General features: G+C 51.4%; 15 protein-coding genes across 15 annotated transcripts; 9 read left to right on the plus strand and 6 right to left on the minus strand.

Annotated features, from left to right (window-relative positions):
• Nucleotides 1-665: 665 nt before the first annotated feature.
• On the plus strand, nt 666-1813 carry Z519_11405 (uncharacterized protein; the record flags this gene model as incomplete). Its single annotated transcript, XM_016769117.1, has 2 exons — nt 666-1646; nt 1733-1813. 2 exons carry the CDS (start codon nt 666-668, stop codon nt 1811-1813), a joined length of 1062 nt encoding a protein of 353 aa, XP_016614490.1.
• Nucleotides 1814-2360: 547 nt separating this feature from the next.
• Nucleotides 2361-3002, plus strand: Z519_11406 (uncharacterized protein; the record flags this gene model as incomplete). Its single annotated transcript, XM_016769118.1, has 1 exon — nt 2361-3002. The coding sequence occupies one exon, from the start codon at nt 2361-2363 to the stop codon at nt 3000-3002; it is 642 nt and encodes a 213-aa protein (XP_016614491.1).
• Nucleotides 3003-3104: 102 nt separating this feature from the next.
• Nucleotides 3105-3737, minus strand: Z519_11407 (glycine cleavage system H protein; the record flags this gene model as incomplete). The annotated part of the gene is made up of 3 exons (XM_016769119.1): nt 3105-3418; nt 3481-3543; nt 3593-3737. The coding sequence occupies 3 exons, from the start codon at nt 3735-3737 to the stop codon at nt 3105-3107; spliced, it is 522 nt and encodes a 173-aa protein (XP_016614492.1).
• A 235-nt stretch (nt 3738-3972) lies between these two features.
• Z519_11408 (ribosomal protein S6) lies at nt 3973-4511 on the plus strand (the record flags this gene model as incomplete). The annotated part of the gene is made up of 3 exons (XM_016769120.1): nt 3973-3996; nt 4055-4086; nt 4154-4511. 3 exons carry the CDS (start codon nt 3973-3975, stop codon nt 4509-4511), a joined length of 414 nt encoding a protein of 137 aa, XP_016614493.1.
• A 134-nt stretch (nt 4512-4645) lies between these two features.
• On the minus strand, nt 4646-7211 carry Z519_11409 (uncharacterized protein; the record flags this gene model as incomplete). The annotated part of the gene is made up of 2 exons (XM_016769121.1): nt 4646-5076; nt 5132-7211. The coding sequence occupies 2 exons, from the start codon at nt 7209-7211 to the stop codon at nt 4646-4648; spliced, it is 2511 nt and encodes an 836-aa protein (XP_016614494.1).
• A 721-nt stretch (nt 7212-7932) lies between these two features.
• On the plus strand, nt 7933-9173 carry Z519_11410 (uncharacterized protein; the record flags this gene model as incomplete). The annotated part of the gene is made up of 2 exons (XM_016769122.1): nt 7933-7947; nt 8010-9173. 2 exons carry the CDS (start codon nt 7933-7935, stop codon nt 9171-9173), a joined length of 1179 nt encoding a protein of 392 aa, XP_016614495.1.
• A 268-nt stretch (nt 9174-9441) lies between these two features.
• On the minus strand, nt 9442-10545 carry Z519_11411 (uncharacterized protein; the record flags this gene model as incomplete). Its single annotated transcript, XM_016769123.1, has 1 exon — nt 9442-10545. One exon carries the CDS (start codon nt 10543-10545, stop codon nt 9442-9444), a length of 1104 nt encoding a protein of 367 aa, XP_016614496.1.
• Nucleotides 10546-12431: 1886 nt separating this feature from the next.
• Z519_11412 (uncharacterized protein) lies at nt 12432-12791 on the plus strand (the record flags this gene model as incomplete). Its single annotated transcript, XM_016769124.1, has 1 exon — nt 12432-12791. One exon carries the CDS (start codon nt 12432-12434, stop codon nt 12789-12791), a length of 360 nt encoding a protein of 119 aa, XP_016614497.1.
• A 4-nt stretch (nt 12792-12795) lies between these two features.
• Z519_11413 (uncharacterized protein) lies at nt 12796-13104 on the plus strand (the record flags this gene model as incomplete). Its single annotated transcript, XM_016769125.1, has 1 exon — nt 12796-13104. One exon carries the CDS (start codon nt 12796-12798, stop codon nt 13102-13104), a length of 309 nt encoding a protein of 102 aa, XP_016614498.1.
• A 1152-nt stretch (nt 13105-14256) lies between these two features.
• On the minus strand, nt 14257-14969 carry Z519_11414 (uncharacterized protein; the record flags this gene model as incomplete). Its single annotated transcript, XM_016769126.1, has 2 exons — nt 14257-14728; nt 14773-14969. The coding sequence occupies 2 exons, from the start codon at nt 14967-14969 to the stop codon at nt 14257-14259; spliced, it is 669 nt and encodes a 222-aa protein (XP_016614499.1).
• Nucleotides 14970-15912: 943 nt separating this feature from the next.
• Nucleotides 15913-18395, plus strand: Z519_11415 (uncharacterized protein; the record flags this gene model as incomplete). The annotated part of the gene is made up of 3 exons (XM_016769127.1): nt 15913-16795; nt 16852-17271; nt 17329-18395. 3 exons carry the CDS (start codon nt 15913-15915, stop codon nt 18393-18395), a joined length of 2370 nt encoding a protein of 789 aa, XP_016614500.1.
• An 801-nt stretch (nt 18396-19196) lies between these two features.
• Z519_11416 (uncharacterized protein) lies at nt 19197-21449 on the minus strand (the record flags this gene model as incomplete). The annotated part of the gene is made up of 1 exon (XM_016769128.1): nt 19197-21449. The coding sequence occupies one exon, from the start codon at nt 21447-21449 to the stop codon at nt 19197-19199; it is 2253 nt and encodes a 750-aa protein (XP_016614501.1).
• A 346-nt stretch (nt 21450-21795) lies between these two features.
• On the plus strand, nt 21796-23306 carry Z519_11417 (uncharacterized protein; the record flags this gene model as incomplete). Its single annotated transcript, XM_016769129.1, has 2 exons — nt 21796-22080; nt 22158-23306. 2 exons carry the CDS (start codon nt 21796-21798, stop codon nt 23304-23306), a joined length of 1434 nt encoding a protein of 477 aa, XP_016614502.1.
• Nucleotides 23307-23747: 441 nt separating this feature from the next.
• Z519_11418 (uncharacterized protein) lies at nt 23748-24443 on the minus strand (the record flags this gene model as incomplete). Its single annotated transcript, XM_016769130.1, has 1 exon — nt 23748-24443. One exon carries the CDS (start codon nt 24441-24443, stop codon nt 23748-23750), a length of 696 nt encoding a protein of 231 aa, XP_016614503.1.
• Nucleotides 24444-24703: 260 nt separating this feature from the next.
• On the plus strand, nt 24704-26422 carry Z519_11419 (uncharacterized protein; the record flags this gene model as incomplete). Its single annotated transcript, XM_016769131.1, has 1 exon — nt 24704-26422. One exon carries the CDS (start codon nt 24704-24706, stop codon nt 26420-26422), a length of 1719 nt encoding a protein of 572 aa, XP_016614504.1.
• Between the last annotated feature and the right edge of the window lie 126 nt (nt 26423-26548).

The following is a 26548-nucleotide window of genomic DNA, read 5'->3' on the forward strand; positions in this document are numbered from 1 at the left end:
AGTCATACAGGCCCGCCGCAGTGGTGCCGGGAGCAACTTGCATTCATGCGTGAATGATGAGACACAGCGCTACAACAGGATGCTTGTCTGGCTTTTCCGCCTTTATCCCGAGTACGCCCTCATTCAATGCGCACTCCAAACTACCCAAAGCAAGTAACAATGTTTGTCACCGATAGTAGACCATGCCTTGATAGTCTAACTTCAAAAGTGAGCACAAGAAAAATAGGAGATTAAAATCGGTAGTCCTTCGGACCGGGAGAAAAGAAAGATCAATCAAGATCCGAAGGATTCCCCTGATGACCTCCTGAAGCCCCACGGAGCCCCAATCAACCCCACAGGTCAGCCTCTAGCAGTTCGGGGTCACATCGGATCGAGGTCGAGGCTCAAACAACTGCCGGGGGAAGAGACATGTATATTGTTGATGTGCCGAGTAGATAATATCAGATAAGTAACCTTGGGTTTCTGCGACAGTTCACCTTTAGCTACCTCTAGTTTTCGCATCTCCAAGTTCGAAACAGATCACCTTCTGCCAGAGTTTGTAAAGGGCCATTCCGAACCAGGCGCAAGGTGTGGGAAACAATAATGGCAATCCCGTCAACTCACAGAGTCGCCATTCTAGTGGTATGAACACTCGATAACCGCCTTCCGCTTAGGGACACTTGCTGATGGTTGGCCAGAGACACGATGGGACATATCACTTTGAAACCAAAAACGTGCCAGTTCCTGATATCAGCCCAACCGACTTGCTAGTGCGCTTATCGGTAACAGGAGTATGCGGTTCGGACTTCCACCTCGCAGCAGGTCACTTGGGTCCGACTCGCGATATTCTAGGACACGAAGGCGTGGGACGGGTTGTGAAGCTTGGCTCCGCAGTGGATGCTTCCTTTATCGATGTCGGAGCACGAGTAGGTCTTGGGTGGGTACGCGACGTGTGCGAAGAATGCTTCTGCTGCCTGTCTCCGGGCGGCGAGGCCCGTTGCTTGGCAAAGCTATGCTCTGGCTTAAGCAGAGATGGCACCTTTGCAGAGTATGCCGTTGTTCCGTCGCGATATGTTATCCGGATTCCAGAGGACGTGCCAGATGATCTAGTCGCTCCGATTCTTTGTGGCGGTGTGACGGCGTACAAAGCCATCAAGGTCAGCGAGGCAGTTCCAGGTCGATGGATGGTTATATCGGGCGCTGGTGGCGGTGTCGGTGCTTTGGGGATTCAGTTCGCAAAGGCGATGGGATATCGGGTAATTGCGATTGATGTCGGAGACGCGAAAAAGGAATACTGTCTGAAGTTAGGCGCCGAAGTGTACTATGATGCAAAAGAATTAAACATAGAGACAGTCATGGCCCTCACCGGGGATGGTGCTGCGGCGGTCTTGGTCATGGCCAACTCTGACAAAGCGTACCAGGCGGCATTGGAACTGGTGGCTCCATATGGGACGTTTGTCTGCGTGGGAATCCCGCCAGAGGACCATCGGGTCAGCTTTCATCCAACACTGGGGATTTCCAAGGGCGTGCGTATCATCGGCTCTGCTGTGGGAACCAGAAAGGACATCTGGGAGGCGATTGAGTTTGTGCAACGCGGTGCTGTGAAGCCTGCAGTGGAAATGGCGAGTTTGGACGATCTGAATGATATTGCGAAGAACTTTGGCAAGGTGAGCGGTCTACCTCATCCCTCCCTTCTTTTTCTCCCCTCATTCATCCAATGCCAGATTGATGAGATTCTGATATATCGAGACAGACTGCTGGCAAATATGTCATACGACTGAGCGATGAAGCGAGCGGCGCGGCGAACGCTGGTGCCCTGAAGAATGGACACTAGAAGAAGACGGTGGAACCCCTTGACCCTCTGCTGAGGGTCACGTACCTAGGTACCCTTTGATCCGCAGATAGCGAGAAGTAGATATAGACGATATAGAGCGCGTTCTGGAGCTTGAGAGCGATGGCAATTGCTGATTCGGTAAGTCGGACATTCACATTCCACTTCCAAGCTCGGATGTCACGGAGTCTTGATTGATTGGCTTTCGCTCTCCAAGACCCTTCGCTTCTTTCGCCTCTTGCGAAGCTTCCCCGCAAATCATACCCTTTTGCTCATGCATGATTTGCCCTTTCAACGCTCGCAGTGCTTTGTCAACCACTCGTCCACCCACCTCAGCATACGGTTTGCGAAGTGATAGTCAGGGCTGTGCAGCTCTGGAATGCCTACCTGGTTGCCATCAGGTGATAAGAAACCCATCCACTCCTCAACCCCTCTTTCGTCATGTACAGGTGACTTTTGAAAGCTGACCTGCTCTCTTCTCTCTTGGATCACTCGACCTTCTGGACAGGAATTTTGCCTTCAGTTGACCACTCTAGACCTGGCATAAATGATGGCAGCACGACCTCTGCTCCTTGGCCTAGCTTCAGCAGCCCGATCCGGGGTTCTGGGTGTCCCCCTTCGAAACGCACCCCAACGGGCCCTTCAGCTATCTACAGCAAACTTCAGACCCACGGCTGCGACCTCGAGCCCTTCAAGATCAACCCCTCTCAATAGCCAGGCGCCACCCCCAGGCACCGTACCACCTCAAGCTGAAGTCTTTGCAGACAACAAGCACGCTGCATTCCTGGGCGAAGCTGACAGCAACGAAGGGTACGATGCCTTCCGGGAGGCTTATGGAGCACCTCAGCCCGCCCTCGAAGCTGACAACTCGGCGTTCTTGGGAGAGGCGGACTCAGATGATCACTTTGAAGTGCGCAAGACTATAGAAGGCGACAACAGTCCGGCTCTCGATGCAGGAAACGCCGCGTTCTTAGGCGAAGCCGATAGTGACGATGGCTTCGAGGCACAAAGAGCTGCGGAGGGAGACAAGCAAGAAAGCCTAGATACGACAAATGCCGCATTTCTCGGTGAAGCTGATAGTGATGATGCACGTGAGGCTGACTTTGATATACATCCGGAGAGGCATCGACACAACATTGAGGATACCAGCACCAGTGGGTTGCATGGGCAACAGGGAGAGCAAGACCAGTGAACAACCGGTGGGGAGGGATGCTTGGAGTGGATATTCCCTCATGTACTTGACGAGCAGACCAATATCGAGGAAGCAATTGTGTTCTTGTGCCATTGACACTTATCATTCTTTCTCGAAGTTATCGTAGTCCTCTTTGCTCATGAGACTGTCGAGCTCATTCAAATTCGTCACTTCAATCTTTGCCAGCCAACCCTCGGACTCAGGGCTCTTGTTGATCGTCCCAGGCTTCTCTTCCAACAGCTTGTTATGGTCTGAGATCTTGCCCGACACAGGTGTCATAATATCGGAGGCAGACTTGACGGACTCGACTGCGCCAATTGTGTCACCTTTTGTCACTTCCATGCCGATTTCAGGAAGTTCAACGTAGACAACATCTCCAAGGGCTTTGGCAGCATATTCGGTAATACCTATCGTTCCTGCGCGAGAGTAAGGGCACTGTAAAAACCCGGAATGGTGAAGATTGCGTCGGGAGGAGTACCTGTTTTGCCGTCGCTGTCAAGCTCTATCCATTCATGGTCTTCGGTGTATTTCTTCACAAGTACTGCGAGACAGAGTTAGTGACATTCGACATCCAGAAAATGGTAACATACAGGCAGGTCTCGCAGAAAATGATCTCCCAGAAAGGCATGCCGACGAACGTAGCTGAGACTTGACAGAAAATCGTGGCACGACAACTCCTTTTGTGGCCAGTCTTGAGACTGCCGGCATAAACCGACCCAGTGCAGGAGAACTCATCATCTGCTCTAACTTGACGCGGAATATCAAGCGTAAAGGAAGGAAGGAGTATTTAAAGTGCGCTCATGCCAGCTCCGCAGATGAAATCGATGAAGGAACTGGCAGCGACGGAGACAAACCCGCTGCCAAACTGCGCCGGTCAAGTGGAGACCGCCTGGGGAATTTCTCAATTCCAAGCCAATCTAACAATCAACCTTCATACTTTTATTCATGGTGCCACGGCCTCAAGAAAAAAATGCTTTACGAGCTGATAGCTGTTGTAAGCTTGTTGACTTTCCCCTTCGAACCCCAATCGAAGTCCAACTGACATTAAACAGGTCCGGCCGGGCAACCTCAACCATGTCAAAGAGTACTTCTCCTACCGGTTCCTTTCCTCTTATGACTTAACCCGCTAACACGCCTTGCTCCGTGTACAGAATCGCCCGCGTCGCCGGCCAACAGATTCTCGCTTCTAACGGCGTGATACGCGGCATGAAGAACTGGGGTCAATTCGACCTCCCTCGACCAACGACGAAACACCAAACACAACACCGCCAGGGCCATTACTTCGTGATGCAATTCGACGCCTCGGTTAAGGCGCAACAGGACGTCCGACGATTTTTGAGTCTCGATCCGAGAATGATCAGGTTCAGCGTCATCAAGATTGGTGACAAGTTGGGCGGCATCAACGGCGCAATTGAAGAGGTGGATGGCGAAATACCTTGGAACTCGGGCACCCAAGTTAGGAATCCGTTTGCAGATCCTAGAACAACGAGGACGGGGCCTCTGAGATAATTGAAGAGGTGCCTTGCCAGGAAGCGAACGTACGAACCGGAGCGGGAGAGGCATGTCCACATGTCATTTCTATCGACACCAAACACCCAAAAAATAGACGCTACTAATGGTGGTATCATCAACATGTGTGTTCTTCAAAACAGACTCCACCGCCCTCTCTCCTTGACCAGCGACGCTTTCGCTTGTTGCGTCTTCGTCCGACCCTCCAATTGCCTCAAGCTCTCAATCTTCTCCAACACCAACTCTAGCATCTCCTTCCGCTTGATGACATCGAGATGCCTTCTGACCTTAGGGTCTTCTCTCGCGAATTGCTCGATTTCGCTCGGCTCCAGATGTCGACCAAGTCTCAAATCCAACTCGCGGGGGAAATTGTAGTAAAATTCAGAGAGGAGTTCAACATTGAGGAAGAGCACGGCCGTCGAAGTCAATTTGTCAGCGACCACGTCCAGGAAGACTTCGGGGCAGTAGTATTTGTTTTTGGGGTTGGCGCATTGTTTAGATTTGACGGCCATGAGGCGCATCTTGATGATGTCGGCACGGTCGCGGAGGAAAACGGCTTCTCGACCTTTGTATAACAGTGAGCTTGACTTGCCTATCAATTTGTGAAAACATGAGTATACCTTTTTGAAGAAGGGCTGCCGAAAAGCCACCTGCACCGCCGGACCCATCTCCTTCCAGGACAATTTCTCCTTTCCTCACTCGGTCGATGAAGCCCATCACATCTCTAAGTTTTCTTTTGCCGATGCTGTCTTCCAATTGCCTCTGCGCAGCTTCGCAAGCTTTCAGCTCATTCTTCAACACATGGCCCACATTTTCGCGTCCCTTGCTCCATTCATTCGGCTCCACTTCGATCTCGAATTTGAATGGTTTGATGCAATTCTCGACCTGATCACTCGTGCTGTAGAATCGGTCGTTCAATATGCTCGACGAGGCATCGACAATTGACCGCTGAGCATAAGGATGGGAAGCAAACGTGGAAGCGGCTATCAGCTTGTCAACATGGCTCTGCAGTTCAGCCGCCACCACCGTCGTCGCCAGTCTCCCGACACCAAGTTTGGTCAGCTCCGAAGTCGAGGCGTCCAGTTTGCGTAGCCAGTACAACGATCCTGGTTCAGCTTTGGGCAACTCCGATAAGGGATCTGCTTCAGGCTGAACAGGCGACAGATCCTCTACTGGTTTATTCCAGTATCGTTTAGCCAGCACGTCCATCACTTTCTGATCAAGGACATCTTTCAACAAGGCCCTAACTTGAGCTCTGCCGAAGTGCTCGCTGAACTCCTTGAACGAATGTTTGAAGCTGTCCAAGCTTTCGGCCAAGTACGATTCAGCACTAAGCGGTCTGTCGTTATATTGTACTTTGAACTCATATGTTGCTTCTTCCAGCTCCTGCACGATGGCGTCTCTCGTTCCAGCAAGGCTCGCCGCCATTGTTTGTTCGAGAACATGCATGAGCTTGTGTCGTAGCGTGGTTGTGCCAACAGCGAGTTCTGATTGTGGACCAAATTGTAGCGGATGTGATGAGAAGTATGCGTTCTCGTTCTTGATGATGGCATTTGTCACACTGGCGCCAGGTCTGGAGAAAAGACCTGCCGATTGTGGTATCTTACAAACCACGCCAACATAACCTAGCCTCAGAGGATATTTTCTGTCTGACAAGATTTCAACGCCTCGACGGGGGTCGACCAGGTCCATTTTTGTAATGACACCAATCGTTCTCTCGCCTCGAGGATCAACCCTTCGACTTGCCCTGAGAGCAGTGGAATTGGCCAAGTCTACGTCCGCGGCAGAGATGGCTAGGATGACATTGGGGGGTTGGATGTATTTGTCACACAGATCGGAGATCTTCTGCTTCAGCTCAGAAGGTTGGTCTTTGCCTGATACTTGGATATAGCCCGGCAGATCAATCAGGGATAAATCTGGAACGTTTGGAGAGTAAACGGACAATTGGATGGGGTCGTCGCTAACACATTGCTCGGGGGGAACAGCCAGGTTGAGGTCCGTTAGGATTTTTTGGATTTGCGAAAAGTCTGTGATTTTGCCCATTCCAAGAGCAGGGAACTCGCCGTACTCGGCTTTTGCATCAGGGGTGTTGACGAGAGTGAGTTCGATCGGGCGTCTAGTGACCATGTTAGAGCCTTTGGGCAAGAATTCGTGCCCGACAATTGCCTCAAGAACCGAGCTTTTCCCAGATGATTGCGATCCAATAACCACGATAGATGGCAGCGTCAAAGCCCCTCCTTGGCCAATCGTATTGAGAATGCCTCGAATCTCAATCATCTTTCTCGTCAATACCATCATTTGATCATCTCTTGCCATCTCTGCACCCGACTGCTCATCGTCTTCGCTTGATCCTTCCACTCCTATTGCGGCGCCTGAAGCTGCTGCAGCTCCTACAGCGGCTTTACTTGGCCTAGGAGCTTGTGGTTCAGACCCTCCTTCGCCAGACTCTTCTCCCTTATCGAAAAATTGCTGAAGCCACTCCGGTAGATGCGCCTCCTCCTTCGTCCGTTCCCAACCCACTCCAATTTGATTGACAATTCCCTTCGCACCTTCGAACATATTTGACGAGGTCTCTGCGACAGCATCTCCGGCCTTCTTCAGAACGTTTAAGGTATAAGTTCCAGCCTGGGCGGCTTGGTATTGGATGTAAGCTATGCCTGCGAGGATGCTCGCTCCAAACATGGCAGGTATTCGAGCCATTTTCAGAGCGAGTTTAGGGAGAATCCTGGCAAAGGAGATGGATCGGACGGCAGGGACATTGTGGATAGAGCTGGATCCGATCGGCCATGCTCGCAGAGGAAGACGTGCATTTGGCCTCAACAGGCCGCCCGCTCTTGTTATGGCATAATTGTTGTGGAGGAGACGCGCTGTGACGCCTCGTTGGCGCAATAAAGGCGCGACCCTCGCAGAGAGGAGTCTACCGCTCATCACAGGTCAGCTCGAACATGAAGGTAGATGGAAGACAAATAAAAGAAAAGTTGTGGAAATGGAGTCGACTGATATGTTCGGGGCGATGAAACGCGAGAACGGCGAATGACGTTGTACTGGGTACCGAATATTCTTGCACGGAAAATGTAGCAGCCACAGATGGCGCCACATCTGCAGCCACCGTTTCCTGATCTCAACCCCCAAGCATGGCGGTGAAGTCTGGCGTCAATCAGAGCTCAGCTTGCGCGTGTCACCATATCCTCTTAAGACAACAGTATTTGTCCTTCTACTTTTCTATCTCCTTTCCGTATACACCGGGGTCCTGGCGTTTATGGGTTGGGGTCATTTGATGCTTCGCACTTGGACACTGCTGATACTTTTGCCTCCGTGCCACTCCCAGTCAGAGAAAGATAATGCTCCTTATCGAATATATGACTCAAAAACCAACATCACTTCAAAATAGGACTCATTTTCGAATTCTACTTGTTTGAAGATGTGCCGGTTTCTTGTACGCATTTGATCCGGATCTACACCCTCTCCCTAGGTACTCCATACTCATGCATATTCCAGGTGTACAAAGGCTCTCAGCCGATCATTCTTTCCAAGTTGATTACCGAACCATCACACAGCATTCTCACTCAATCTTATGACAGCCGCCTTCGCCTTGATAGCCGCCGCCCAGTCAACGGAGACGGGTTTGGGGTTGGCTGGTACACGGAGCCAGAACTAGGGCCAGACCCATGTATCTTTACATCAACCCTGCCAGCTTGGAACTGTGTGAACCTCGAACGCCTCGCGCCCAAGACAGCCTCAAGGCTAATCTTTGCCCATGTCAGAGCCACCACCGAAGGATCCTTGGCCGAGAACAATTGCCACCCTTTTCAGCACAATACCCTGATGTGGATGCACAACGGCAACATTGGGGCCTGGAAGTACGTGAAACGGCCTCTCGCTGACAGTCTCTCGGACAAATGGTTTCTTGGTGTGAAAGGCGGAACTGATTCGGAATGGGCATTTGCGTTGTTTCTCGATACTTTGGAGCGTGAAGGAGTGGATCCCAGCTCCGAGCCCGAAGGTGGCTTCGATACGAAGACTCTGAGGCGAGCAATGAAGAAGACGATCGCCCAGATCAATGCGTTTGTGAAGGCTGTCCCTCCGGAATACAAGGTCCCGGATGTTGAAACCAGAAGTCTCCTCAATTTTGCTGTTACAGACGGCCACACTGTCATCGTTACACGATATGTCAGCTCTAAAACCGACGCGGCCGCCAGTTTGTACTACTCATCAGGCACTGCGTGGGTTGAAGGAAAGATGAAAGGACAATTTAAGATGGAGAGAAGAGACAAAGCCTCCGACGTGGTCCTAGTCGCTAGTGAACCGCTCACATTCGAGCGGCACAACTGGCTATCCGTCCCAACGAATACCATCGTCACAATATGCAAACAGACGGTGTTCGTCCGGCCGATCAAGGATGAATATTATGATCCAGATCCCTCAACAGAACGCTCGACAGGGTTCGCTAGGTCCAAAGGGCTCGTGTCAAAAGCTCCAGGTGGGGGAGCTGCAACACCCACTCCGCTCGCTGGTACCCCAGTGCCACGTGCCGAAGTCGAGAATGCCACTGGGGAATACATTGTAAAGGAAGATCTAGACGCATTCCATGAGAAGATGGCGAATTTGCAGCTACAGAAGTGCCGGGAGACCAATGGGTTGACAGACCAGGTGCAGGTTTAGAGATGATGTCTGCGCCTTCGTCTTCGTTTTCGGGGACGCATCTGATTCGAAGAGGAGTGCTTCTCCTGTGAATTTGAAGATTTGTTATGTGAGCGCAACAATATATTTTTAGGATTCGGGGATGATAAGGAGTCAAAGGGATCCAACAAAATTGATATCAATACGTGGAGTGTTTATGATGGAAAAAGCGGTCCGAGCAAGGTGCTTTGGGGTTTGATACCAGCCACAAATTGTTCGATCAAAGTTGCTCTCACATTGTTTCATGGCGTTAGCCGTCATCTCCTCTGAAATCCGCATGTCTGAAATACTTCATCCCCACCCACGCTACTACCACCCAGACCCAAGCCATGATGCACGTCAAGACCATCAGTGCCGGATAATACCCAACAATCGGTAAGGTGGGATCATCCTCCAGCTCTGGAGGCGCGTATGGTGTTTCTCCCACATCCCAAGCCCATGACCATACTCCGAAGCAAGATCCCATGCCCACGACAAAAACAATCCACGTCACAAATAAAATGACGTACCCCCAAAACGCGGTTTCGGAGTAGTCCCAGACATCTTCGTCAGGCGGCGTGCCGACGATAGACTGCGGTTGCGTAGCTAGCGGCGAGCGCGTGCGGGAGCCGAACATCCGACGCATCGGATCTTGGATGGGGAAATAGGAATCTGTCCCAAAAGAGGACGTAGATGGGAGTTTCCGCAAAGCAGATATACCCGGTAACACGAGGTCTTCGTCATCTGTTGAGACATCGGTAGTAGCCAAGTTTGGACTGATGATCGAGGCTGTAGACGAGGCTGGATCGACAGATGCTATACTACTGCGGATCGAGGGTATTGAGACGCGTGATAATGTGCGAAATGGCCATGAAGGGGGAGAGTCGGGCGACGCTGGACTTGATAGATCTTGTCTTGCACGAGGAGTCGGCGGCGCTTCTTGCTCTTCGTCTGTCGGCTGCACGGAAGGCGAGCTTGCACCGGACAGAGGTGACTTTTTGACATCGGAGGTCTTTCTGTCCCGTCCTTTTCCCAGAACTGTTTTCCTCAATGACCCCTTCCTCTTTCTCTTGCTCTGGGCTTGTGCTTCCGCCATGGCACCTCGCCCTCGATGAGGAAAATCCGAGCCATCTCGATCGCCACCGTTTATCTTGTCCTGGTCGCTGTTTGTTCGGAGGAAGGTCAAACGTGAGAGCAGGTTTCCGGATACGGATCTCCTGTGGCCTGGGGCGCCGTCATTACGCTTCCTCAGCTTGTTGCTCTCCCGGAACTCTCGCTCCTGTCCAATGTAGCCAACATCCTCCTCAAGTTTCGGGAATGGGGTAGGTTTATCTTTATCAGTGGTTTCAATGGCGCCATTGGCGTACCCGTTCATGGCAGGTCCTTAGATTTCGCGACGCGCATATTGTACCCCGCGGTGGTGATTCACCCCGTAGAAGAGACAGAAATTGTCCGCCAGCAATGCATACAAGACCTGCAGCCAATATTTCCCGTAGGATGACACATGGAAAGCATTGAATTCGTGGTCGAAGTTAATGGGGTTGAGGGAGAGACTTGAATAAGCGATGTCCAGAGAGGGAGAGGGCAGGCTGGAAAACAAATTGCGTTGTTTGAAGGCGGCAACTTTTGCGAGTTCCGACCCCGTTAAAGCCTAGTTCTAGTGTGCCCTGATTAATACTCGCGAAACGAAAACCTATTCCCCCAATCTGGCAACAAGGGTTTGTGTCGCCCCCTGGTGATGCTCCTGCTCGCGTATCTGAGGTATTCTACATGTGCAGAGGTTGGAATTGTTGTAAACAGAACAGGAGTGGTTCTATCTGATTGATTGTGTCTCGTCCCTCTGCCTATTCAGAGAGACTCTGCCTGTTTATATACACTTTGGCCTGTGATTCGAAGGCCTTTCCTGAAACCTCCTATTCCGTCGTCATGCTATCGCAGATCGACGAGATCAACGATGTTGAGGTAAGTGGCACAGTTGGTGAGACAGTTAACATCTCAGGTGGTTTGCCACAGTGGCGATCTTGCAACCCTGTCAACAGGAATGCAAACCCAAGCTTTGAAAAATATCACGTGAAAGCACGGAGTTGGGGAAGTGTATGCGGCACGTGCCGACCTACCGAGCGACCAGCTACGGGGGTACATATTGCTACATACTAAGCCTCACTAGCCTGCGAATGCAGACATCGACACCTTTTCGAGTCGCAGTTCTCTGGAGTCGTAATATTTGACGGTGTTTTATCAGCTTGCTGGACTTAGCCTTGTGTCTACAGAACGTGCGATCAATTTGCGATCGCTTGCTAGTTGCCATCCACCTCCAACTCGCTTTCGGATGCACCCATTGAACATTATGCAGCTGGCCTTGCACATCGGCCTCAGCGATATCGAAATCTAAGATGTGTCTACCAGGAAGAGAACGTTTGGAGGCCGATGATGTGCCGTGGGTGGTCTCTCTCGTCGAGATCGGTCGAGGATGTATTCATCTTGATCGATTCAGGCTGACTCCCTTTGTAGGGCCTCAAGGCGATATCGATCTCAAATACATACCGGTCTTAGGGAAGAAGCAGGTAACCGGTGCGACCACACACTGTATAGGCTTCCCAACTGAGTTTGAAAGTGGGGAGCTGAAGCATATCCTACACCAATCGAGGAAGGGCGCGGTACTCTGCACCAGGCCTGATCACAAATTGTCGAAGGTGATGCTTATGTTAAGGCACAGTTTTGCCTCTCATCTGGTCAATGGCATCCCAAGATTACCGGATTACGTACCTAGGTACAGAGCAAGACCACGCAAATAGCAACGGTCTGACAAGCTCAAAAACGCTAACAACGAGGAGCCCACCTGGGTCAAATATATCTGACGAGAATAGGACAAATAACAGAGTCACTATTTCCAAACGGGAACGAAATACTCATTATTAAACGAATGTCGCCTTTGATCTATAGACTGTCTTGTCAGACCGTGCTCGGCAGGTAGGTCGCCTTGTGTGAAAGCGGCAGATGTTCTGAGACTATTTCTTCCCTCATTGTCCCTTTGGCAAACTCATCAATCTTTCCAAGCTTTGAATCAGGCCCTCTGCACGCCTGATAGCGATGGTCCAACTCGAGAAGAAGACAGTCGAGACGAAGCGTACTCACTTACACATATTATATCTCACCCAAGAGCAAGGCCGATTCCTCCCAGCCGGCGTTGTTCTTCATCCATGGCTTCCCAGACAGCGCCCTCATGTGGTCAGAGGTCATTGACCTGCTCCCGTATCTACCATGCCAGATGATCATCCGAGATTGCCTCGGCTACGCGGGTACTTCCAGCCCACCGATGTCTCCATGTACAAATGGTCTGGCCAACGCGCTGACCTTCAGTTCGACCTTGACGGTTTTAATGCCATCACCAAGGAGCGCTTTGGATATCCCCTTTACCAGTATTGGTATTTCTTCACCTCGCCAGACGGCTACCAGATCATCGACAATAATCTTGAAAGATTCTGGGAAGTGTTGCATGGCGCTGAGCCTGACTGGATGGAGAAAATGTTCGCCGGCGAAGACGCAATGACGACTTACATGTCGGGCAACAGGCGGGTGAACTTTGAAGTCTTATGCAAAGGAGCCGAAATAGAGGGATGATTTCATGCCCCGCTTCAGCAAGGATGGCTTCCAGGGCCGGACAAACTGGTATAAAGCACATAGAGGTAACCTCCAGTGGGAAGACAACAAGAAGGTTCCCAAGGAGAATCACGTTGTCAAGGTTCCTTTCTTTTTCATTGGGCGCACGGGCGACAGTGTGGGTCGAATCGACCTGATTCACATGTCGAGGGAGGCGGGATACTTGCTGGACTTCGAGATGACAGAAATCCAATCAGGTCATTGGTGCGCAATGGAACAGCCTGGAAAGGTGGCCGAAGCCATCAGAGGCTGGGTGAAAAAGAGGTTCCTCTAAGATCGCCGGAGACTTGTGTATATCTTGCAACTGACCAGCTCAAGTTCCCGGTCACGTCCTCTTCAACTCTCTATAACGTAGGTACATATTATCCAGCTGCAGGCGGCTAATATTAAAGAACAATCACTTGATATCACCACTCCGATACTCCACCAGGGTGTGCTCTTAGGCTTCTTTTGTGTTTTTTTTTTTTTCTTTAGAGATCCAGCACAATTGTTCCAATACCTCTTGATACACAACTCAGCATTGCCGAGCACTTTTCGTCTTCCATTAACCCCGTCCCTCTGTGCTCTACCTTGCCGCTTCTGACACCAACGCGACAAGTACCACAATTCCCAGCCTCACAGGAAGACGAAATATCCAGTCCGGCTCTCGCAACGCGTTGAGCAGGGTCTCCTCTCCGTCCATGGACAGCGCTCCCAGAATCAGCCAGCTGCACCACGAATGGGTCTCCAGAAGTCGTGACTTCGAAATTCTCGAAGTGGAGATGAGTAGAACAGATACTCATTGAATTAGCAACCTCGAGAATGGCATTCTGGAGTCTCCTGGACTCGCAACAGTAAACATGCGTGTTGTCGTCCACTTTTCCTAGTACAGGCGCGCGTTGAACTTCTTTCCTGCGGACTTGTCGTAAATGGTAATATTTGATCCAAACAGGTTGTGATATCTCTTCAAAGCTATATCGCGAGAGCCTCGAACTAGATAGTGCAAATGGTATGATAGACCTTCACGTTGACAGCGCTCCGCAGATGCGATGAACGCGGTCAGGCCAACGCCACCAGCAATGAAGACATGCTTGTCAGCCTCATTTGAGAGCGGGAAACTCGTTGTGATCTTCCCAAATAACAGTGTGCACCCAGTTGTAGGGACTGGTGGATGAAGTGTGACCCTCCACGGCTGGTCTCGCTAAGGGTGACAGCGAGCTCGAAACGATTTGAATCACCTGCAACGACCGAGTACGCCCGCACTAACTTTCCATCGCCCAGGTTCACTCGCACATGCGACCCCGGCCGAACCTTCTCGGGGCTTGATGAGGGCTCGGTATGCTCGGATGTCAAGGAAACAATCTTTGGAGTCTCTGTTTCCTTCTTGATGAGTCTGTAATTGGACCAGAAATTCATTGCCATCGCGTCTCCCCGTGAGCCGTTTCTCCTAATCCTCATGCTGCTTCTTGAGGCGATTCGCAAAAATGGCGCGGGCTTCGGCCCCTAGCTCGTCAACTTCGACCAGTTGTTTCATGGCTTTTTCATTCTGCATATCGTGATAGAGGTAGTGTTGAACTTTGGCTATCGTCCATTCAGGATTCGGTCGTTCAAGAAGAGTCATGTCGTCTCCAGCCTGCACCATGCCTTCCTTTAAAATTGGGTACAGCCAACCTGCCCGGAAGAGGTCCTGGGAGCGCTTGGACATAATATCTTTGGCCTGAAACCGGTGGTTCAGTTTGAAGCGCGGCTGACGAGGCACCGTTACTGGCGCAATGATGGTCCCAATCTGGACGATATCGCCGATGCTAATGTTTCGTTCATTGGCGTACTTTGCAACAAGGTTTTCCCAAAACCCGCCCAGGACAAACAAATATGCGCTCTGGGGGATCTCCTCCTTCCATCGATGATAGTGGAGGGTGCTGTATTGGAGGACGGCCATGTCGGGGCCGCCATGAAGCTCAACGCGTCCTGGTCGCCTTCGCATCCCAACTTATTGACTGTGACAGGTCCTGGTCGGACATTCTTGAAGATGGCACATTGGACATTGATGCCGAAAACAGGCCTTACTTTGCCCGTCCTTACTTCAAGAAGCTTCTCGCCTGACCATGGCCGTTCGAGAAGTTCGACTGCCTCGAGATTTTCATCCTGGAAAATCTGCATGTTGTAACGAACTGACTCGGTTGCCTCGACGGTGCACACTGCGCAGGCACAGACGAAGGGATTTTAATGGCCACCGTCCAGTCTCCTTGCACTTCTCGCTTCATCGTTCTCGCTATTGCCCATGCTGACTGGCTGGGATGAAGGAGTTGCATCCCGTCTGACAAGCACCCATTTCGCATGATAATAGATCCAGCGTGAGGGGTTCAACTTTTCTGCCTTTTTAACGCCGAGATCGTGGCAAACAGCTTCGAAGCGATCAGGGCCGAGATCTTGCATTCAGTCAGTCATTCCGAATATCATATGTGTAATGTTCGGTTCGATACATAATAGACGCTCCTGCCTTTCCCAGAGAGAATAGTGACTCCTTCAAGAGCTCAGAGTTGTTGCACCGTTCGTTTCCCATGCTAACACTCGTGTATCACTCGCCCTTCGGAAGGCTCGCGTATGCAAGTATTGCATTTAAATGCACATAAATTTGGTATTTGATGCGAAACGAGGTGAGCGGCTTTCAAGAGGCAGCATCGACCAAGAGCAGAGATTGCGCCCTCGAGTTCCACCAGCCTCTTCTTTGTGTAATTCCATAAAGAGAGTGAGAGAGGTCGCACAGCCACATTCCACACTCTGCGTGGTTTGCTTCTCCATTATTACATACAAACACTGTCGGACAGTTGATCTCCCGACTCAGCGTAACGCGTAACCCCCAGCAAGGCGCATTGACGACTCTCTCAAATTCTCTTTCCTCACAGTGCGAGGTCCTTCAAGAGGTCCTTTGCCAATTTCGACCATTGCTGGAGTGCATGGGCTACAGTCGACTACAGTGGCACGGGTAGGAAAAATGAAATTTCTCTCGATGTTGCTCGGGTATAAAGGTTGGCAAGGCGAACACGATGTCACATTGTCGCTCTCCGAGCAAAGCTTCTCACAGTCTGGCCGGTCGCCCAAGATGCTGCTTGTCACACTCTGGTCAAGTTTGCTGGCCTTGACAGCTCGGGGTGTCGCCCAAGATTATGGCACTTCACCCCCGGTCTATCCCAGTCCCCCAAGCACGGGGATTGGATGGGAAGTAGCCTTTACTCAGGCTCAGGCATTCGTGTCCAACCTGACACTCGAAGAGAAAGCTCAACTGGTGACAGGTACCGAGGGCCCATGTGTCGGCAACATTGGTGGTATCCCGCGCGTCGGGTTTGACGGGCTCTGTCTCCAAGACGGCCCCCTCGCCATCAGACAAGCGACATATGCTTCTGTCTTCCCTGCAGGGTTAACAGCTGCGGCGTCATGGGACAGGGGGCTTATGTATCTCCGCGGTTTGTTCTTGGGAGCAGAATTCAAAGGCAAAGGGAGCCATGTGGCCCTTGGGCCCGTTGTTGGACCTTTAGGACGCTCTGCATATGGTGGACGTGGTTGGGAAGGCTTTTCCCCTGATCCATACCTGACCGGCGTCGCAGCAGAAAACACCATTTGGGGTATGCAACGGAGCGGCGTTCAAGCTTGCCTCAAGCACTACATTGGCAATGAGCAGGAAACGCATCGGAATCCAGGATTATCTCCGAACGGCACCACAATCGAAGCAGTCTCCTCAAACATTGATGATCGGACTATACACGAGTTGTATCTTTGGCCGTTCGCCAATGGCGTCCGGGCGGGCACGGCTTCTATAATGTGCTCCTACAACCGACTGAATGGCTCCTATGGGTGTCAGAACTCCAAGACGCTGAATGGCCTGCTGAAAACGGAGCTGGGATTTCAAGGCTATGTGATGTCCGACTGGCAAGCAACGCATGCTGGAGTCCATGCCATCAAGGCAGGATTGGACATGGACATGCCTGGTGAGTACCTGTTTTCCTCTCGTGCTTCAGGAGCCTTCTGACAAGCATTCCCACAGGGAGCATTGGTGGCTTGCAGAACACCTCGTTCTTTGGAGGGAACGTGACTCGAGCGATCAAAAACGGGACCCTCGACCAGGATCGTCTCGACGACATGGCCAGACGGATCATGACTCCGTACTTCTATCTGAACCAGAACGAATACCCGCCAGTCGACGAAATGGAGCCTACGCTCAACTCAAACCATCCGCCTTATGAGCATCCCTTTACATTTGGGGCTTCTAATGTGGATGTTCGGAACGGCCACGGCCAACTTATCCGCGATATTGCTGCTGCTGGTACAGTCCTGCTAAAGAACGCAAACGGCATCCTGCCCCTCAAAGCGCCCAAGACCCTTGGTGTATTCGGAAATGATGCCGGTGACTTGGTGAATGGACAGTATTTCTTGACTTCTGCCTTCCAGAATCCATTCGGCTATGGTAAGCAGCTCTGACTTCTCTTCCCTATGAAATATACACTGATAAGAGATATGCCAGAATATGGAACCCTTCCTATTGCTGGTGGCAGTGGGACTGGTCGTCTATCATATCTCGTCTCTCCGCTCGAGGCGCTAAAAGCACGCGCTGCCTTGGATGGGACCCTCATCCAGTATATCCTCAACAACAACCTGCTTACTCAACCAAATGGCCTTGGTGCGATTGTCCCTGTCCCAGAAGTCTGCCTCGTGTTTCTCAAATCCTGGGCAAGTGAGGGAAGTGACAGGGCTAGTCTAGAAGCAGACTGGGACAGCTCAGCGGTCGCCAGCTCTGTTGCTGCATACTGCAACAACACTGTGGTCATCACCCACTCGGCCGGTCTGAACGTTATGCCCTGGGCCAATAACCCCAATGTCACAGCCATTATTGCAGCACATCTTCCGGGACAAGAATCTGGCAACGCTATCGTCGACATACTCTACGGAACGGTCAACCCGAGCGGCAAATTGCCGTATACCATCGCTTTGAGTGAGAGCGATTATAGGTTTAGCGACATCACGAACTCCACCAAGTTGCTGGAGACCGAAGATCCAAACGCATGGCAATCGAACTTCACCGAGGGTTTGCTGATCGATTACCGGCATTTCGATTATTACAATAAGTCCGTGTTGTACGAGTTCGGATTCGGCCTGTCGTACACTACCTTCGATATGTTTGATTTGAGCACGGATATGCCCAACACGACTATCAACTCCCTTCCGGACTCTTTGCCCATAACCCCCGGCGGGAACCCGTCTCTGTGGCAGATAGCCTGCATAGTGAACGTTACGGTGATGAACACCGGCGATGTAGCCGGCGCCGCGGTGCCGCAGCTGTACCTTTCATTGCCCCCAATTCCCAGCTCCATGTCCACACCGCTGAACGTGCTCCGCGGCTTCGACAAAATATGGCTTGAGCCTAGCGAGTCGCGGACCGCGAGCTTTCTCCTGACGAGGCGGGATTTGAGTTATTGGAACGTCAAGATGCAGGAGTGGATGATTCCTATTGGGACATTTGAAGTGGCTGTTGGGTTCAGTTCGAGGGATTTGTGGTTGAAAGGGCAGTTGACTGTCGCAGAACGAGACTGAACCCACTCGAGGCGTAATTCTGACCAAGTTTGAGTCACGATGGCATATTGCATGGAGGCAAGGACAGAGGATAGCATAGGCATCTAAATGGAAAAGAAAGTCAGAAAAATGAGAGCTGTGGCTTTGGCTTATGGGGGTCCTCGTCCACCTCCCATTCAAATGCTCTCCATGCCATTCTCCTAACAACAGATACGTCCTCAAGCCTGATCTTCGACTGCTCCTGCAGCTTTGTGCTAGCATCCAGTTCACGTAGATCCGCCGATCCAAGCGTCTTAGTATTAATAAGTCACCGATGCAATATGCGGACTGCGCCTGTAGTGGGCGGCAATATTTGAAGTTAGAGTGGATTCATGATATGATAGATGCTTGGGCCCTGTAGACGAGACTGGAGATTCAAGAGTTTGAATAGAAGACGAGATGCAAGGCTGCCAACCCCTATGATAGTCTAGACTCCTACTCCGACAAGGGGCGAGCAAAAGCTGGTACGAAGGTGAACTCCATAGCGGGAACTCGGCAGGACGCGCGCATTTAATACAATCCTTTTCAGGACCACTTAGATCTCAGCACTCCCAATCTCGGGATGATCGTTGGTTCGCGGTGGCAACAGTTGAGTTATTCGGCTTTCCAAATTTGTATTTGCTCCACCCGCGTAGCCTCCCATCCCAGATCTCAGTGATCAAGATTTTATATCACGGTGCATATACAGGACGCAGTGTAGGCCGCTTTTCAAATGGGGAAAACTTGCACGGCGCATTTTGTACATGAATCTTCGCCAAATCGGCTTTGGACATGAACCAGTACTTAGAGTGGAGGCAGCCCTTCTCTGCATACAGGGCAAACGAGCCTCAGATTCATCCAACCCTCAAGACACTCGGCATGAAATATATGCCTACAAGGAGTCACCATATAGTTTCTCTGCTCAAGCCATGCCACTCCAGTACCCCTGCCAAGAGGTCTTCCACTTGCATTGTCTGCCTTCGTCAGGACAGGCACATCGATTTCGTTCATACAAATGGCGCAATCAAACACTTTACGTGTCTTGTCATCTTTGTCTTTAGCTTCAGACGCAGACGCAAGCCGCCCAATTGACATTGCATTTGCTTCGACGTCATCCTCACGCAGAAGAGGATGATAATCGTAAGCCCGGGGGCACCAAGAGTCTCGCACGAGAAGACGAGGTCCCAGGAACTGCTGGCTCGCAAGAACGGCGACTTGAAGCCACAACCATGCCAGCAAAATGAAAGCTGCAGTCGGACTAGTGTCGATAGAAAGGAGGTTGTTGTCCGCGAAATACCAATAGAGGATTGGGACCGCGCGAAGAATGCTTGTCCCAAGCACGTATTCCCAGCTCAAGGCCTTTCGACAGTTACGCATTGCGTTGCGATAGATCTGTGGCCACCAGTAGGAGAAGTAACAGAAGACCAGAAGGTTGGCATAAGCTGATCGCAAAGTTCTTGGCCATGTTGTGGCCCACAGCGAGAAAAACATAAGCATCACGAGCGAGAAGTAGAATCTGCTGTAGATGGCAGCAAATGATGCACGTGAGCTTGGAATTTCCGCCGGCACAGGATTACCCTGATCGGAAGGGATGATCACTGGAGAAGCTCCTTCGGGCCGTGGAGCTGTAGCTGGAAGCGGTAGGCCAACAGTACCTTCATCGCTTGATGCCGGTGCTTCTGTCGAAGCTGAAACGGGTGCAGCTACTGTATCGATAGCAATCCTCTGTTGCCGTTCCCGTTCTGCACGTGCAGGGTCGCCGACTTGGACTGTCCATATGTCAAAGATAAACTTCACTTCTAAGAAAGCAACATGTATGCAGGTCAAGTAGGCAGCAGCTGCGACCATTAGAAAAGCCGCATCATCTATCATGAGCAGGGCCATAAGCGCAAACAAAAGCAAGCCATCGCCAAGGGCAGCAATGACGATGCTCTGATAGGCGATGCGGCTCCGAGTTGAGGGCGTCGAAGCCTTTTCCATCTGCCGTTTGAGAAGAGCAATTTGCATCCCAATGGAAATAACGTACGCAAACAACAGGCGCTGCGCGAGAGCCCAATATGCTTCAATCTTAGGTCCAAAAATTGTGGGAGATGAAAGGATGTAGCCGCAGTCGGGCGAAAAGATGACAGCTGAAAAACTTAGTGGCGGAAGCTTTCCGACCGGAGCGCCGTCTGGGTGAGAGAGCTCCTGTTCAACTTGGTGAAGGAACTTGCTGGTTCTTGTCGAATCGAGACTCGGAAATCTGTATGGGATCGGCTGCAACCAGACGATGACTTCACACTGAGGGGCAAATGCCAGTCCGTCGACTCCGTCATCGAAGACTTTATCCCAAATCTTGTGCATTGTCTCCTTCATCACGGGTATTGATGCATTGAAAGCGCCGGCGTCTAGTGCAAAATGTGGAAGAGCAGGCAGAGAGTCGAATTTGGAACTGGTTGTAGACATGATAATTTGGCCCGAAGCAAGATGAACGCCTTGGACTTTTGCCTGCCAACCATTGCCAGGAGAGGAATCTGTCCAGATGTATATGTCCGCTTTGATCGAAGAGGATTCATGAACGGGTCTCTCACCGCGATCATAGAGCGAGAGACTAAGCTCGCCTTCCGCTTCGGTGATGTTCCTTTCAAATCTGGGCATGAGATAGTCCATTTTCGGGTCCAGGGCGGTCAGGTTGATTACAGGAGAGATGCCTGCAATTTCATTGTGGTAGAATTTGCCGCGGACCTCGCCCGTGACTCTCTGAAAGATGGGTAAGTCATCGGTCACGTCGATTCCATTCCAGTTGGTTGCAAACTGCCCCCGGCTGAGGTCTTGTGCGAGGGCAAGGGAACCCCAGTCATAGCCATCGGCTTCTCGAAAGCCTGTTAGATTCAACCAACTGTTCGCTTTCGGGCTGAGTTGGCCATAAGATGAGTTTGCCAAAACGTCATGTCCAACCCGGCGCTCTTCTTCGACTCGATCCGAGTCGATTTGGCGCAAGCGTCGTGCGGGTTGTTCAGGAGTGAGGAAGACAAATAGGAGCAGTATGATCAACAGTGCGACCCGTGGACTCTCCATCCACTGGGTTGTAGCCTTCTGCGACTCATCGCAGAGTTTGACAATGATAGTGATTGAGATGGATTTGGGGGAGGCAAGGGATGATGAGTTGTCGAGAGACAGTTGAACGAATGGCCAGGTTGATGGCCGGATAATCAGTTTCTCCGCTGCAACTCCGCATGTCAACTTCCCCTATTGGGCCCATCTTCATCCCCTCTCTGAGGAGAATACCTCGTACGGGGTACAGTTTACGAGTTCTCAGTCTCTAGGTATTGCATAGCATTTACACAAGGCACATATACCTATCTACATTCCAAGTCATCCTGGGCAGCAGCCCCTCTAAAGGACGACAGGATTCTTGCCAGCCATGGCCAATTCAATGCCCATTCCCCTACCTCCTCGAACTCCTACGCCTCCTCCTGACGAGCTGCCGCCTCAGAACCTCGCAGCATTCGATCCAGACGCTCCGTATGACCCGAACTCACTGTCGCCGCACCAGCTCGAGCCTGAACACATGGCCTTGTCCGGAGTCGCTTACTTCTCTCCTATAACACCTGAAAAGCAAAGCGCTGGTGGAAATGCAAACGGAAACGGAGCCGGCCCCTTCAACTTCCAGCCATCGACGCTGGCAAAGTCACCCGTGATCAAATCTGTTCGTGGCTGTCCCAGAATATCCATAACTCCCAAATTGTGGTAGGATCGCTAACTTATTCCGTTTCACCTGAATAGAATATCGGCCAAAGGCGCGGCCATAAATACAAGCACAGCAGCGTCTCGCACCAGATCTTCCTCGAGCCTCCTCCACGGGCACCGTTGGCGCTGCCCAATTCGCTTCCAATTCCTACCTTCGCGGAATGCCGAGCGAGTATGACTAAAGATCAGAAAGTTCGCTTCCATTGGAGCATATGCCACATGGCCATTGCAGGCTACACAGCGTGGAACTCGCATGGTTCATCGGCCATGGAAGCCTTATCACACTTGATCTTCTATGATTCCTTAGGGGCATTACTGTGTGTTTTAGTGGAGGTTCTTTCCAATTTCGAAGTCTGGGGACGATCAAGCGTGCGGCATCCGTTTGGTCTGCAACGCATGGAAGTCATTGCAGGATTCGCCTTGTCTGTACTGTTGATTTTCTTTGGCTTCGACCTCATCTCACATAACGCAAAGCACGCCCTGGAAGGCATTGGCCATGAGCCTCACCATCCACACACCCACGAACAAGTCACGGCTGGCACCGTCGACGTGACGGCGATACTGGCCCTAGTGGCGACGTTGATATCCGCAGTCGGCCTGCAGAACCACGCACGAATCGGCAAGGCAATGCGCTTCGCAGCAATGGAGAACCTCCCCTCCCTTCTTAGCAATCCTTGTCATTTTCTGACACTTTCCTGTTCAGCGACTGTCCTGCTACTCCCTCTACTGGACCTTCATACTTATGAATGGATGGACAAGGCACTGTCACTAAGCATTGCATTTTCTATGCTCTTTCTGGGCTTCCACCTTGGCCGCAACGTTGGCTCGATGCTTCTGATGTCTCTTCCCTCGAAATCCGCTTCTGCGCTGTCTGAAGTGGTGGAGACAATTGAATCTGACCCGTTGGTGCGGGCGGTCGAACAGGCCAAGTTCTGGCAAGCACACTACGGGACAGGAATGGCGAATCTGCGTCTCCGAGTCGTTGGCAGTGAAGAGAACCTGGTGAAGCTGAGGGAGCGAATCACGAGCATTGTCCGCAACAAACTAAGCGGCGGGTATGGATTGGGCAGTAGTGGGCAGAGATGGGAGGTGAGCGTCCAGTTTAAAGTCGAAGTTGAAACGGCCATGAGTGCCAGTCACAACCATTTCATGAGTCCTCAGACATGGATGGGAATGACCGGTTAGACTGGGACCGAGGGGCTGCTCTTGGTAATATGTACAATTATCTGACGACCTTTACGATCTGATTTGCCCAAGCGCAGTGGCTCTTGATGCCGTGGGACAATGTAAATTTACAGGCTTACAATGATGGTGCCCAAGCTCTTGCAATTTAATTCCATCAGCTGTTGTAGAACGCCAGTCGAAGACCTCCTCGCCAAAGACTTTGGGCGTGGAGCAGAGGGTTAGAGAAGGTATACTTTTGCCGAGTTAGGTTATTCGAAGATCGCTGGCTCAGGACGGGTCTCTGGGGTTTCTTCCAGTGAACCCGTGCTGGCTTCTTGATGTCGGTCCGGCTCCCTATAACACCGTCACGTCTAGACAAATGCTAAAGTCTTTGGTGTCCGTGACCAACTCGGAAACTGTTTATGTGCCTCACGGTAGGTGGTTCCTTTTTGGCACCATTGTTCAGCTTCCACGCATTTTGACAGTTAAGAGAGCCTGCCTCAGAATAGCGCCCTCCATAGGCACGACTTCGGTGGCACCGACTTCCTGGATCTTCTCTCGAACGGTCATCAACAACGCCTCCGCTTCCGCCTGGGAGGCCTTTCTCTGGTGTCTTTTATTTGCCAGCAATAGTTCGACCTTCTTTCCCTTTTTTACAAATTCTTGCATCTGCTTCATCTTGAGCTGGAGGTCGTTGGCGCTAATGGCCCAATTGAGCTCCAACTGTTTCGGTCTTTTCTCCTTTTCAAGTCGTTTCTGATTCTTCAACAAGTCCTCTTGGCGGTTTATTCTTTGGATCAGATCTGCACGGGTGACGATCTGCACAATAGCCATCTCGCCTTGTTCAGGCTTGTTCATTTGTAGCACGTATTGGTTGGTCCGGTCGATAGAATCGAGCAGTTTGTAGAGGGGTTGTGGCTCAGAGAGCTTTCCATCGGGCCTTTTGACTTGGACTTTGGGGGACCGGATCTTTTCATTGAGAGTGAATGCGGCGATTTTGTCATCGATGGTTTTGATCTCAATTTTCCCAGCGACGCGTCGTTGGTCAATCGCGGAACCAGGAGTTGCAGAGAAGCATCTCGGCAATGCTTGCGGAAGGCGTTGAGCAGGTACCAGGGCCCGCAGGAGCGGTCGAGCAAACAATACAGGCCGCCGCATTCAAGAGTCAATCGAGATATCCTATCGAGGGTCAAGAAGAGTGTTGCAAAAAAAAGCAGCTCAATTCTTGTTCCTTGCGACCCAAACTTGTCCAACCCCGAAGAGAGACCTCACCAACACAAGCCTCGCAAAATTCTCCGCATTGATGGCCCCCTGTCCAAAGCCATTTGGCCTCGCCGCATCCTCCACGATAGAAATTCGAAAATACTAGATTGCACATTCTTCTTTTCCCTCTTCTCCCACTCGCTTTGCCGATTTCCATGTCCGCTTTTTCCAAGTCCTCAGACCGAGCCGGCATCTGGTCATACGTTCCTTTCAGTTCTTCTCCTCGCCGTCGTTCTGTTAGTAGCGGACTTCCTCGCGCAGCCACGAACCATACCCCCTGGGACCCCTTCGCAAAGACCGGTCGACAAACAAGTGTCTCGGGCGCAAGCCAACTATCCATCCTGGAGTCGGTTCAGAACGCCTGGATGACTCAAAGTCGTCAGGCTCGTTTCTTCAAAACCGGAGGGGTCCTGGCTCTGATCGTTCTATTATACTGGTTCCTCTCCGGAGGCAATGGGAGCACATATAGCTCTGTCCCCAACTTCTACACCCTTTCCAATTCTCCCACTTCAAGATGCACGAAACCATATGACCCTTCGAGACCCCTTGTTCAGTATGCCATTATGATCGATGCGGGTAGCACTGGGAGCAGGATTCATGTCTATAAATTCAACAACTGCGGTCCAACTCCGGAACTGGAGAATGAAGAGTTCAAGATGACGGAGAAGAGGCCAGAGGGTTCCGGGCTGAGTTCATACAAGACAGATGCCGAAGGTGCTGCCAGGAGTCTTGACCCCCTCATGGAAGTCGCAATGACTTCAGTGCCAAACGAGTACAAGTCATGCACGCCTATTGCGGTCAAGGCAACCGCGGGTCTGCGGCTGTTGGGAGAAGAGATGAGCGTCAAGATCCTCGAGGCTGTTCGGAATCGCCTAGAAACTCATTACCCTTTTCCCGTAGTGTCTCGAGAAAAAGGGGGCGTGGAGATTATGAAAGGCGAGGATGAGGGTGTCTTTGCATGGATTACTACAAACTATCTGTTGGGTAAGATTGGAGGGCCCGACGAGACTCCAACGGCGGCCGTCTTCGACCTCGGAGGCGGTTCAACTCAGATTGTCTTCCAGCCGACTTTTAAGAACAGTCCGCACGGAGGCATGCCCCAGAAAATGGAAGAGGGAGATCACAAGTACAACCTCAAGTTCGGTGGGCGGGAATTCGAGCTTTATCAGCATTCACATCTAGGCTACGGCCTCATGTCGGCGCGGAAAGCCTTGCATCAACTAGTCCTTGACCGCATGCATAAGCAGAATCCGGATTCGAAGGCCTGGCTCAGCAAACCCATCCCGAATAGTTGCATCACTCCCGGCGCACAGAAAAAGGTCGTCGTCGAAATGCCCGCCGACCACGAACTGTCAGGCGAACACTCGGTGATAATGGAAGGTCCCGCCGACGCCATCCCAGCCCAATGCCGCGCCCTAGCCGAAGCCATCCTGTACAAGGACAAAGAATGCACGCTTACCCCCTGCTCCTTCAATGGTGTGCACCAACCATCGCTCGAAAAGACCTTCTCTAGGGAGGATGTTTACATCTTCTCGTACTTCTATGACCGCACGCACGACTTGGGTATGCCCGAATCCTTCACTTTACGCGAACTCCAGGATCTCACCGCCAGAGTCTGTGGTGGAGAACAATCATGGGATGCGTTTGCTGGGATTGAGGGCGCTCTGGACGATCTCCGAGAGAGACCCGAGTGGTGTCTGGATTTGAATTTCATGTCTGCGCTACTGCATACGGGCTATGAGATGCCAATTGATAGAGAGGTCAAGATTGCTAAGAAAATCAAGGGGAACGAGTTGGGATGGTGTTTGGGCGCGAGCTTGCCGCTGTTGGAGAAGGAGAGCGGATGGCAGTGCCGCATTAAAGAAGTCTCATAATATTACGAGGCGGCATGGCGGTGTCTAACCCTCTTTGTCGTTCATGATCTTGGGGATGGGTGTACATGGCCGTGATCAGAATGGGCGCGGGAGGACATGGTTTCTGTATGGGTATATCGCATTATG

This window comes from Cladophialophora bantiana, assembly GCF_000835475.1.
Source record: "Cladophialophora bantiana CBS 173.52 unplaced genomic scaffold supercont1.22, whole genome shotgun sequence".
Classification (NCBI taxonomy): Eukaryota; Fungi; Ascomycota; class Eurotiomycetes; order Chaetothyriales; family Herpotrichiellaceae; genus Cladophialophora; species Cladophialophora bantiana.